At 39.3% G+C, this 13,061-nt stretch overlaps 1 protein-coding gene across 1 annotated transcript in view; it reads left to right on the forward strand.

The window, feature by feature from the left end:
- The window catches only part of LOC129101371 (GDNF family receptor alpha-2-like), a 46,720-nt gene extending 42,310 nt beyond the window's left edge, over positions 1-4,410 (forward strand). Inside the window, exon 8 of the mRNA XM_054611160.1 lies at positions 3,150-4,410. Within this exon, the coding sequence (XP_054467135.1) occupies positions 3,150-3,287 (138 nt within the window). The 3' untranslated portion in view covers positions 3,288-4,410. The remainder of the gene's footprint in view (positions 1-3,149) is intronic.
- The last annotated feature ends 8,651 nt before the right edge of the window (positions 4,411-13,061 follow it).

The following is a 13,061-nucleotide window of genomic DNA, read 5'->3' on the forward strand; positions in this document are numbered from 1 at the left end:
CCCATTAAGACATCTATTTTGAGTAATTCTAGGGGCTTTCACAGCCATTAAATGGTCACACTGCAGCCAGGACATGCAGTATTGTATTTACGCAGAAACCCTCATTGTTGGGAAGACAGCAAATTAAAACCTTAAAAATGTTGTGAAGAGGAGAATTAATGAATAAGCACCTCTGATAACAATAACAGTGTATGTTTGGGAAAGGTGTCGGAGAGAGCGAGAGAGAGAGAGAGAGAGAGAGAGTGGTTGGTGGGGAGGGAATGGATGGTGGATTTCTCCAAAGGTGCTGTGTGTGTATGTCAGTATTGATGCACCACTATGTGCCTGTCTCACTGCAGTGTGGTGTTTAATTTATTGTAAAAATGGTAATTAGGAAACAATAAGACGTGTGATTATTCAAGCAGGAAGTTTATAATTAGAGAGGGAGCTGGTAGGGACATTTTGGGCTGCTCTGCGCTCTCAGACAACTATGCCTGGCAATTAAAACTTGTCAAACTTCCATGGCAGATAAATTGGGGGAGTGTAGTTATGGTATGGAGTCCTCTTGGCAGAAGACTGTCTGTCCAAGGCCGTAAATCTCATTGCAGCCAGCGTGGGCCCCACACTAGCACACACACACACACACACACTTGAATGCACACAAATGTACAAGTAGCCTGGGTAACAGAATACATCAGATTTGTGATAGACGGATGGATGATCGAACATGACACTAAAGGATAACCTATAATATAAAGCACGGTAAGAGAAGCGCTGCCATAGGAGAATCTGCGGTCCGTGACTAAGCCTGTTCATGTCAGTCATACTGCTCTCTCACAGTGTATGAGTTTTTTCAGCTAATTTAGATGCATAATTATTATAAATGTCACAGCCAGTGGTTGTGGGCTTTATCCCATGCTCAGTAAACATGTGGGCTGAAGCTTGGTCCTTTGAGCATTTTAAGTCAGAGGGGACGCCATCACAAGTCCTGCTTTGTTTATACGGAGAAAAAAAATATGTTTCACATTTACATGTTTCTGTAGAACTGATGAGGGATATTGTAAACCCCCAATGGGTTGGTGTCTTACAGATAAAATGGATTTTGTTTGTCTTTTGTAATCCAAGTTTGAATTTGAATGTCCTCGCTTAGCAGATGCTTGAACAATGAATTGTTTAAGTTGAACTGTTCATTTTTACTGCATTTCAGTTTTGTTTTAAATGTAATATATACCAACCTCTGTATGTGTAACCCCCAATGGTGTTGTCTGTGTTCCCACACTGTCACTGCCATGTGTTGATTGTCAACTAAATTGCATGAAAATGATTGTGGACAGAAACCACGCAGCTGAGTGTTACTCGATAACTTGCCCTGGGAAATGCAGCCCTGCACTGTTAATATGACAATGTGCTGATTGATATTAAAAACCGTCGCTGCCTACATGTCTACTAACCTTTTTAATGACAAGTAGGACACTTTCTTATCAATAGTTTAAATAAATACTCCTGGCTGTTTCCATCCTCTCTTTGTGCACGTGTTAAAGCATCAGTAAATAAGTGCGTGTTTTGACATTGTCTGTGTTCCGTCACGGTGAATGCATTTGAATGCATGCGTTTGTGCCTTTTAACCGTGTGTTTATGTGTGTGTGTAACATCTCACAAGCCTGAGTGTGTGTGAATATTGGCTGCAGCCGGAGATCTGGACTCATGTCAACAGGCTGCTGTCACACTTCACTGCCCTTGCTAATTAATTGGCTTTTAGTTGCGGATGTGTTTGGTGCATTGTCAAGCTACGGCTATGGCTTTTTTTCCCCCATGTTTTTGGCAACTGTCATTTAACCATTTCTTTGTAGAGCGTGAATTCACAAGCCCAGGTACCGTGATAAATGCAGCTATTTTAGATACCCCTCTTTTTCCTCCCACCTTCTTCCTTCTTCCCTTTAACAGGAAAGATATGCCCTCCTTTTAATACAATCCAACACAATTTTCTTGTTTCATTTTTTATTTTCTTGTTCATATGTTGCCTTGTTCTATCGGAAAATGAGGTGCTGGTAGATAACATTGGACTAGATGTTTTTCCTGTGTACAGGGAAATGGACCAAAGTGCAATTTCTGCAAAGGTTAAATTGGTAAAGATGAGTTGAGGGGATGGTGTTGGAGGAGGAGGAGGAGGAGGAGGAGGAGGAGGAGGAGGAGGAGGAGGAGGAGGAGGAGGAGGAGAAGAAATGTTTCATGTTCCTTATGATGTGCCTCTGTATTGCTGTGCTGGACTGAAAATGGTGCCTCCGCAAATTGAGCGAGACTACTTTAACTTCGAGGCAAATGGTTATGCTTTGTGTTACAAGAAACCAAGAAAATTGAAAAAGTATTCAAAATGCTTACAATTTTATGGAAAAGCACATAATAAGGCAATTGCAGTGTGTATGTGAGAATTAAACTCTGGAGGCCATGGAGTTTAATATCTGGACCGTGTTGCCTCTGCTCTCTGCCATTATGTGAACAGTTTTGTAAACTGCATTTCTCTCTCTCTCTGTTTGTACTATGTACATAAGTTTATTTTCTCTTGTGCATAAGAATAAACACTGTTGTGTTTTGATTGTGCGCAGTCAAACTCCATACAAGGGGTCTTGCAAGTGTTTTGTTCGGCTTTTGCTTGCTGTAATTTTTGCCTTTTTACTTGTATTGAAAGAAATCCACAGCTGCTGTTGGCTTCTGTAGAGTGTGTTTGGCTTCATAGCATGTTGTTCTTGTAAATAAAGTCGGTAATGATAGCTTTAAAAACTGTTTAGAGACTTGCTGGCACAACCTAAAAGAGTTTAAGAAAAAAGTCCTCACAAGAAGCTCTCCTTTGTTGCCAACTTGTTTAAGAAGCAGAGAGCATACTAAGCAGGGGCTTGAAGTATACTTCACATATCAAAACATTTGGTGGATCAAACACTTAATGTTCATGCCAAAGTGGGTCTGCCATGGATCCATGTACTGTCTTACTCTTACTCTGACTCTTTGTTTCCTTGTCTTCTCCTCAGCTCTGACCCTGTCCTGTCTCACCTCCCTCCTGTCGCCTCCTACTCCTTTCCCACATCAAATGCCAGAACAAGAAGCAACACGAGTGCCTGAGTCATGTCTAACCTTTACACGTCTCTCTCCCTTTGTGTGTCCCTCTATCTGCCCAGTATCCCGAACCAAGAGACGGTGACCTGGGCAAAACCCGAGGCCTGCCAGAGGATCACTCTGCCTGTCTGTGTGCCAACGTCTGGGCACTGCTTCCCAGCCTGGCTTTGGCTCTGGTCCTGGCTCAGCATGCCTTATAGGAGCGCCAGGAGGAGAAAAAGAGGTCATCCACCCACAAGCTGATCCCAAAAGCAGAAGGTGTTATTTCTGAGACTGATATTAAGAAGGCTGAATCTCTGGGCAGTTGACGAAAATGGTATTTATGAAAGCGAAAAAAAAAAAAAGAGTTGGAAACTATTGAAATCTTACAATTGTGAATTTGTTGTTTATTTAATGTAATGTTAGGGCAGACCACGACTGTGATAAAGCACATGGCTTGAAAAAAGGACCCTTGGTAGGAGAGGCCATGAAGGCCATTCTTCGGGAACGACTTTCCCTCAGACTGAGACACAAAATCCTGGAGGACTGAAGCTGATCATTTTCAACGCTTGCGCTTTTCCCAACAAAGGAGGGAGAGAGGGAATGAACAACATAATTAAAAAAAGACAGGATTGACAGAAAAGAAATTGTTGCAGAGAGAAAAGGAATGAGCAGGAGGTAAATTGGGTAGAGTTAAAGCGAAAGGACAAAGAGAGAAAGAAAAAGACATATTTCTGCTATCAGTCTCACTTTTTTTGTCCTGAATTGGTTCTCGACTTAATCTTCTCTTGAATGAACAAACCACAAATTTAGGGGCGGGTATAGGGGATGATTACATTCTGTCTCTTCAACACTAGTCTAAACTCTAAACTGTAAAGCCTACTCAGTGTTCTAAGTGTTGGTATAGTATCCGTGACCATAATCAATCTACCGTAAAGCTCTTTCATTTGGGTGCTACAGTATACTTTCTAAGCAGGCAGCGAAAGAACGAAAGATTCAGACATAACTAGTTAACGGTCCTTTGGTCATTTGAAATGTTAATGACTCAAGTGTGCGCCAAACGTCCACCTGCACATGTGTATATTTCTGTCTCTTTGTATATAAAAAACTCTTTTTTTTCTTTCATTCAACCAAATGACATCTACGGTACCTTGAATGGACATGACTGTACGCTAAGATGACTCTGTATTGGTACTAATGGAAGGTCTTCATTATCTGCGTTTATATTTGTCTATAAAGGTTTGATCACAAAGAATGTATACAGGGATGAGATTAAACAAGCTCAAACTGCTTGGAAAGCCATAACCTGTGTGTGAGTATCATGCTGTGTTCACTGAGTGTGTGTAGCAGTTATTACAATGTGTGAGCATCGATGTTTTCATACAGGGGAAAAGCAGCTTATAAAGAGCAGTTTAAAATGCAAGTGTAGGTGTTGGTTCTTCCCCCTCAGAGGGCAGAGGTTATGATGCATAGTGTAATTAACTGCAGGATTATTGAGAGTCGGGACAGCCACCACTTTTTAGATTGCTTGCACCCAGCCTTCTAACTCTGTAGTCCTTCTTTTCATAAAATATTTTCAAGGTCTTGCTCCTAATTTAATTATATATATGACCATATCTATTTACTTAAAAAATATACTGTTGAAAAGATGTCATCAAAGACATACATTTTACTATAAGGCTGCCTCCAAAACAAAAGTTGTAAAAATTAACAATGTGTTTTTATCAAACAAAAATCAAACAAAAATATTCAGCTTAAATACATATTTTCAAAAACAACATTAACACAGTGGTCACAAAACTGTTTGCTCCCGTGCTTGCTGCACCAAAGGGAGGCACAAGAGCTGATTTAACAAAAATAGACTGACTCATTCAATCTGCTCAATCACTTTATTCACATTTAACATATTGTTTGAAGACTGTTTTTTTGCGTGACGTCACAAAATATTAGGACATTGCCTGATACCACTCTCATATTAGGCTACCGCCAGCAGCTGGGCAAACAAGGAAACAGCTATAAAGCTCACTAATTAACACACAATATCTTATTTATGGTGTGAAAATGATATGGCCAGAGTGGACAGCGACTCATATCATCTTCTGTGAACATATGGGCATGCTAGTGTCATATTACAAAACTTAACCTAACCCTACTGACTGGATCACTTCACACGGGCACCTTTTATAGCCAGAAGTATTTTTGTATGTTTATACATACATCATACATTACTTGCAGTGAATGAATCAGTCAGTGTTTCCACCAAAATGTTTATGTCTTCAGGCGGTACATCAAGTATACTGTTGTGTAACATAAATGCATGCTACTGAACCAAACAGCTTTATGTTGTTAGATGATTTAGAAAAAAAGGTTTAAAATCTGTCAAGGGAACAAATGTCAAATTAAACTCTGCTCGGTTTGTTATTGTTAACTGTAGTTGCACCATACACAGTGTGGTCCGGTCTGGCATGAATTACAGGGATTTCCCAAATGGTGTGTTTACTTCTCTGGGATTCTTGGAATATGAAATGTCAAACAATTGTATAATTCTTCATCGAGAGTTCAAATTTGAAAAGTGACACCGTGTTTGATGTTTTGGCTTGGTCTTGTTATTTTATATATATCTATATATATATATAGATATATATATCTCCATTTTGGATGTCAAAAGATATAATGACCCCATGATGTTCAAAGTACAAACACTTTTTCTTAGTTTTTTTTCACCAGTCTCATTATAAAAAATCACGCAATTGTAACATCAGTCCACATTTCAAACTACCAAAGTATTTTAAATGACAAAATGATACAGAATAGTCAAAAGTTGCTGTCAAAAGTAAGAAGCAGCTCTTTTTTATCGGATATGTGCTGGCAATGCTGCAGTCCTTTTGAATTATAATGTACCTTTATAGACCTATCCAAGCTGCTCCAAATTACTCTCAAAGTTCAGAATACATTGTTTATGGTTTTCTCCGTAACAAATAATAGAAATAGGTTGGGTGTGCAAAACTGTTCAATTTAAACAAGACCATCCAATCGTCTATCTAAAACATATCTACAACTTCAACAGTAAAACTCATTATCGATGTTGGAGAATCAAAGATGATGCAGAGATGCCCATTCTCCTGCAAGAACCGCCTCACTAGTCCATAATTCAATACAGTCATGATATAGCGCAGACTCTTTTCTCCAACATAGACATCATTATTTTTTACATGCTTACATTTTTATATTAAATTAAAAAAGAAAGTATATTTGAGCTTATTATGGTATGTTGTGCTTGTCCTGTTTGACACTTGGGCCCTGCTTCACTTGCAGTCACTTACACCTCTATGTATTTTGCATTTTCCCTGAATAATTTAGAGCTCAGTAAAATCTACAGCAGGATTATTACTGGGAGAAGGTGACATGCAGACTGAAGCATTTGTACCTGGATGATAACAAGGATCTAGTGATGTTTCTGGGATGTGTACTGTGAGAAGTCACTGACTGACACTTCATGTTCTTTTGAGAACATCAAATATGGTTGTTGTTTTTTTGGGCTTTCACTCCATGTGGGATCAAATAGAGTTATTCACGCCTCCGCAGCGTGCCGTAGTCTAAATCACAGCATTTGCCTGTTTGCAGTTTAGTCTGTTCCATAAATGCAACATGAAAGTGAACTTCTGCCCTGCTGCGTATATTTTTACAATCTGCTCTATCAGAAAATATACAGCTAGAGAGCTCTCTGGGCTTCCTGTTGACGCAGCTGTCACCAGAACAATGCTGTGGATACCTCCCTGCCTATTAATCAAACTTTGATTTGGTCAGTTTGTTGCTTACTTTTCAGGAAAAATTGATGACCAACTGTGAGTTATTATACAGTCAGCTAAATGAGATCATAACTGGCAGATAAATTAGGGGTTTTCACATGTAGAAAATGCAAATAAACTAATCAAAATTCAAACCTCCCCTCTCTTCATTTTATCTCTCTGGAGTGGGTCTGAGTTCGGGGTGAAAAAGATGGCAGATCAGCAGTTCTTACACTGCTTAAGAATATGTATATGCAGGAGACCTACACAACACACAGCACAATTTAGAAATGTATGAGGGATTTTGTGGCAGATATTACCGGTGCAGGAGCACATTGATGGGACAGCTTGAAAAGAGGCCCAATAAAGTGCTTTTATAGAGGAGAGAAGTGAGTGGTGGCAGCTGGGTCTGGATGTTACATGTAAGGCCCAAAATTTACGGTAATCTGCCTGCGTGATCATAATTTAAACTGCTGAGACAGAAATGCGTAGGACATGTGTCAGTAGAACAATGAGCTAAGCTGCACAACTCTATAAAGTTCAAACCAGTTGCAGAGTTGTGAGACGCTCCTTTTGCCCCTATGTCCTTGCATTCCTGTGTTTAAACACCAAAGTGTGTGTTCACGCTTGTCTGTGTGTGAAAGCATGCGTACACAACGCTGTGAGCATTTGGATATAATTCGGAAGGAGGTAAATATCTGGAAAGAGGAAATGTGCTAGGAGAGCAATTTTCTTTTTTTTTTCAAAAGGAGTCCTTGTGGAGTCCAGTTTGTTTCTTCCCTTTGCAGCCGGGTAGAACTGGAGGAGGAAGCAGGTAGCGGAGGGGTTTTGGGGGCATGGGAATAAGAAAGCGGCAGGTAGCTGTACATTTCACAGTTGATTAATGAGTCAGTGGGATGATGTCTCTTATCAACATTCCACACATGGCGGAGAGTGAAGAAAGGTTTACTGGGGCTAGAAATGCTCCAATCATAGACGGCTCCCATCGCCATCCCATCATTCCTTTCTGTGCTCACCCACCTATTCTTGTTGGGCTTTCTTCTTCTCTTCTCCAGAACAGTTTGTAGCTGATGCAACTGAACCCTTTACCGGATGAGTTTTGTCTGAGAAATGAGTGATACATCTGCTACTGCGAAGTTCACAGTGTGTATCATGGTCTTTGTTTGGAGATTACCACAGGAACTGATGTAAACGCTTGTAATGAGTTGTTAATGTGGCTTATGTCATCATGCAAGAGAAAAGTATAGTAGGCTGCCTGCTGATAGCCGAAAAAGAAAAAAGATCCTCCAGTAAATATTGAGTAGTTACAGAAGTGCTTGAAAAATATTACTTTCACGCTTGACAGGACTGGATGTTTGATATAAACTCCTGTTTATCAAGTTTGATACACAGCCTGGACGTGATGATCCTTGATAAATATGTATGTCTTGCACAAATGACTCTCAAAACCATTGCGATATGGGCTGAGAATGATAGTTATGTCGATGCCTGGGCAGAAAAATCCGAGCCACATGTATCCTTAGCACGGTAAATCACTGTGAACAATCGCAGGGGGAAATAAAGGAAAACAGGAGCAGCAGACAAATAAAAATAATGGAGTGCTCATAATGTTGTGTATGTGTTTGTGTTTATATATTTGTATCAGTGTGGGATCAAATATTACTTTAACGCCAGCACAAAGCAGATGTTTTTTGTGATGGGCAGTAAATAATCTATTTAATTTTATGCTTTCATTTGAAGAAAAATGTGTAGCTAAAGGCGTTAACATTTCACTATAAGGTGAGAAGTACTTTCCGGTTGATTGATTTGAAATAGGGTATTAATGGCAGCTGTAGGAAATTAAAGTGATAAGAGAGAGACAGACGCAAGACCAGTGAGTCTAGCTTTCTCTGGATGGACTGCAGTGTTCACCTATTAAGTCAAGATGATGTTTTCCCTTTCTTAGGTGAATCAGAGAAGACAGAGATGGGAAACATAAAGAAAGGGATGTGAAAGCTGATATGCTGGGTGAAGTCCAGCACATCACAGAACAATAACATTGTATAAGTTTCTTTTTTGTGAAGTTTGCATATTATTTACTGTAGGAGAAGGATTAATTATACCTGACACTAAAAATTAAAAAGAGCATATCCACCAAGTCTATAGTGGGCATTAGAAGCTCTTGATAGATTTACTTTTCCACTATAGCTGATACTACATGTTTTTATACTACAAAATCTTGATTATAAGAACATTTATTTTGAATTTCATCATGTGTATTTTATTCAAACACTCATTAAATAAAACAAAGGCAGGCCCAAAGCAGTACCAAGTGATGGCGGTTCCAGATGGCGGCGACAGGTAATTGAAAATTGTGAACTTCAATCCCTTTCATTCATGCAACCCTGTGGTGGCTGTGCACACATATTTCTACCTTTCAAGTGGATTTTGTGCATTTAAAGACACATTTTAGTATTATAAATGACACATTTGCAGTACAGCGTGAAAAGTCGATTTTCTATGTGAAATATTTTCTTTTAGCCTACACTTCACATGTCATTCCTGAGAGACATTTGATCACAGTCTAATAAATATTGTCTAGTTAGCAGTCAGTCATGATATAATGACAATAGCGCGAAAAATAACTTCTTCACGTTGTGAAATCTAAATTCGAGGGTCAAATCACTGGCAAACTCATATGAGATGCTCAAAAAGCCTATGAATTCCTCAAAACAAAGTGTGTTTTTTAACAGACTGAGTTGAAAGGAAAGTTGGAATCCTTCAGATATTCTGGTCTTTAAATGTAAAGCGTCTGATGCATCTCGTAAAGTTAAATTGTCTGAAAAGTTGTAAGATCCTTGAGACTTTTGTATAGCTCTGCATTATTCTGACTGTTGAAACATAATCTTTCGAGAAGGATGACAACTCTGTGCTTTCTGTCTATTCAGTGTCCAGTGAAGTTGGTTGACCTTGCTGAGTCTTTTGTATGCATGAGCTCAAGTATCTCTGATGGACTGAAGTGTTACTAACAGTTTTTCATCAGTGAGCTTCAGCAAAATGCTATTACAAAACAATTCAGTTGTCTGTCAGCTTAGCACACTATGAACGTGTAGGAGATGCTAGCTTTAGAAGTGACGGATGGCAAAATCTTGTTTATATGTCATTGGAAAAGAGCCACCATGGGCCCTTTTACGCTGACATGCAGTAAATGAGCAGAACACATGCATATTGATTTATTTTTCAAGAACAAATTTTTTTTTTTTTCTATTAAATTATGTTGTTCTTTTAATGACTTGTTAAACTGTCTATGTTGTTGTCACATAAGAAATGCTGTTTAATACTTATGACATGCTGTTTGACAAGTGAAAATGTTTCAGTGAGGAGGACAGAAACACGGTGACAGAGAAACAGACTGTAATTGAAAACCAAAACATGGGCCATATATTCTTTTTAAGCAAACATCTTCATTGTCTGCAGAGGAGAGTGGACAGCAGTATTGAACCAGACCACTTGAGATGTAATTCCTTGCTCCAATGAAGAAAGACTGGACATTTCTGTTGTCAAGACAAAAGAAAAGTGAAGGTGAAAGAAAACGAGGGGGACCGAGAGAGAATGAAAGAGAGGCCTCAGCAAGAACAAAGAGACATCTGAGAGAATGCAGAGATGGAGGGAGAAGAAGACTCAAGCTAGTGGAGCTGTGAAACAATCCGATATGGATTCTGCCATGGCTGTGCGACTTTGACTGTGTCATGCTCAGCCCTCTGCCTCTCACATGTGGGATAGTTATTGATGGAGCCGTCATATCCAGGCTGAACATCTGTAATGAAATTCTACTCTTCTTATTGGATTTGGCGATGGGATCTCTGCCTCACTCACAGCTGTAGTCTGGCTTTTATTGCACAGCCTCAGCCATCCTGTGGAGGGCACATACTGTATATGTACACACACAGCTCTGCATGGAGTCCTGCCATAGGGATTATGTTGCTGCTCACCGCTGTAGTAGCTATTGTTAAGCTCCTCTGGATTGGTCCAACACTACATTTTTACAGTATTTTAATACTGTTTTCTTTATTCTCAGAAGAATGTTGTCAATTGAATCAGGAGTTACAATTGGTTTGCATCTTTTGTATTATTCTTGCAAAAAGAGATGGCAGAAGGCAAACATACTGGACACAGGCTCCCAGAAAATGAAAGATATGGCTGAAAACTCGAACCAGTGTCGGTATCAACAGAGGTTGCAGGTGGCGAGCAACAATAGTTCGATGGTTGGAAGAGCTCTGCAAGTGGTTGTATGTGAGGAAATGAAGAAATAAAGCAGAATACAATATAATTGAACAGAATAAAATAAAAGATATGGCATAATGCAAAGCAATTTTATGAATTATTTATCAATAACATACTAGATTGGATTCTAAGTATTACAGTGGTACATGAAGAGCAGTCGTGGTCATGGGAGAAGCTTTCAGCCGAATTTCCAAAGGGAGGAAAAACGAAAGGCAAGAGAGCAAGAAAGAGGGACAGCACAAACAGAGCGAGGAGACAGAGTATAAAATTCACATGACAGGTCTCGTTATCTTGAATGCAAATGCCGGCTGTGTGTTTGCCAGAGTGACACATTGGTTCTTTTATTGATAAATTGAGGACCGCTATGCTATAATGCTACCAATATACTTTGCAGCGGCCCGAGTAAAGGACCCACTCTAAAGGCATAGATGATGACAGACTGTTTGGACTGCCTCTCATTACTCTTGCACCTCCCTGCCCGGCGAGTTTACATGTTTATGACGTGCACACAGCGAAAGATTCATTATTCCTGCTGCCTGTGGTGATTTAAAATGGTATGGGTGGATTTTTGGATTACAGGAGCCCTCAAAAAAATTTGTCTTGGTTTTTCTCACTTTGGAATAGTTGAATTTAGAGCAGATGACCCAACAAGGCACCTTCTGCGAATGAATCAAAACACCAGATATACACCAACCATTTTTGTGAGTTTCACTTGGCTTTTTACAATCAACCATTTCAGAATTCTGATAACATGATTTCAGTATAAATGAGGTGGTGGGAGGAAGGAATTGTTAGACAGCAACCCCTTTGAAACTCTACTCATTACACTGTCTACACCCTTTTGGGGATAGACATTTATCTTGTGCCAACATTTTCCACCATATAGCATTGCGACATATTCTTCACCAAATCAAACAACTTCAACCATCTGAACCATCAGACTACATTCATATACTGTGAAATGTGAAAATCCATTATGCAAATATATCCAATCCATACCTCTGTGTTGAAGGGACCAATATAGGATTGCATTCTCTTTGTGGGCATGCACACACTTCATATAACCTGACGCGAGTGACTTGTAATCATATTAACATGAGCAGTACATACTCCAGCAGGAGTGCTGTATGAGACCCAATCACTGGGGAAGGATTTTGAAGGCCAAGCTCATTGAAACACCACTATTATAAGGCGTAAACAAAGGCGAGTCCAGCAGTGTGCAGTGTAAGAAAAACTAAACATTTTCATTGAAAATTCAGACACTCAGTTCATGCTGCATATCTTAAGGAGATTCACATTTCATTACATTTCTTTGCTCCTTTTTTCTTTCTCTCTGATCAGAAAGTGTTTCCCGTCACTGAGAGTGCTGCAGGGCTGCACAACAACTTGCTACCCCTCGACCAATTAGAAAATTACTCTGCATGTGAAATACTGGACGCTGTGCTTCATCAATTACCGTAAAACAGAGTATTTTGCTGCTCCAGCAAATCTGCCGCAACTGTGGTGGTGGCCTTATTTATGCTCTGGTGTTAACCTTCATATTATAACTTCAAATTATATTAATTAGTTATAAATATTAAGTGTGCTGCAAAACCAAAAGCACGGGGGAAACGTTTTGGTCTGGACTTGTTGTTTATTTGTTGGAAGTGGCCATCATTGGGATCACTCATTATGATTACATGTCAACGTATCAAACAGTATTGATAAATGTGCTTTATCGTAATGAATGTTACATTTGTCAGTATCAGCAGCCAATGATATAGGAGCTCCAAATGGGGATGCATTGTTTCACAATGTATTAATTAACTCAAGGAAAAAGGGGTTTAGTGTAAGCTTGTTGCATGGATTAATAACAAATAATTGAGTGCAGTCAGTCTCTTTCATTGTTATAAATATCGGTATTAATTAATTAATCCAGTCTCATAATTTGAAGATTGCTGTTAT

The sequence above is a fragment of the Anoplopoma fimbria genome, chromosome 13 (genome assembly GCF_027596085.1).
Source record: "Anoplopoma fimbria isolate UVic2021 breed Golden Eagle Sablefish chromosome 13, Afim_UVic_2022, whole genome shotgun sequence".
NCBI classification, from domain to species: Eukaryota; Metazoa; Chordata; class Actinopteri; order Perciformes; family Anoplopomatidae; genus Anoplopoma; species Anoplopoma fimbria.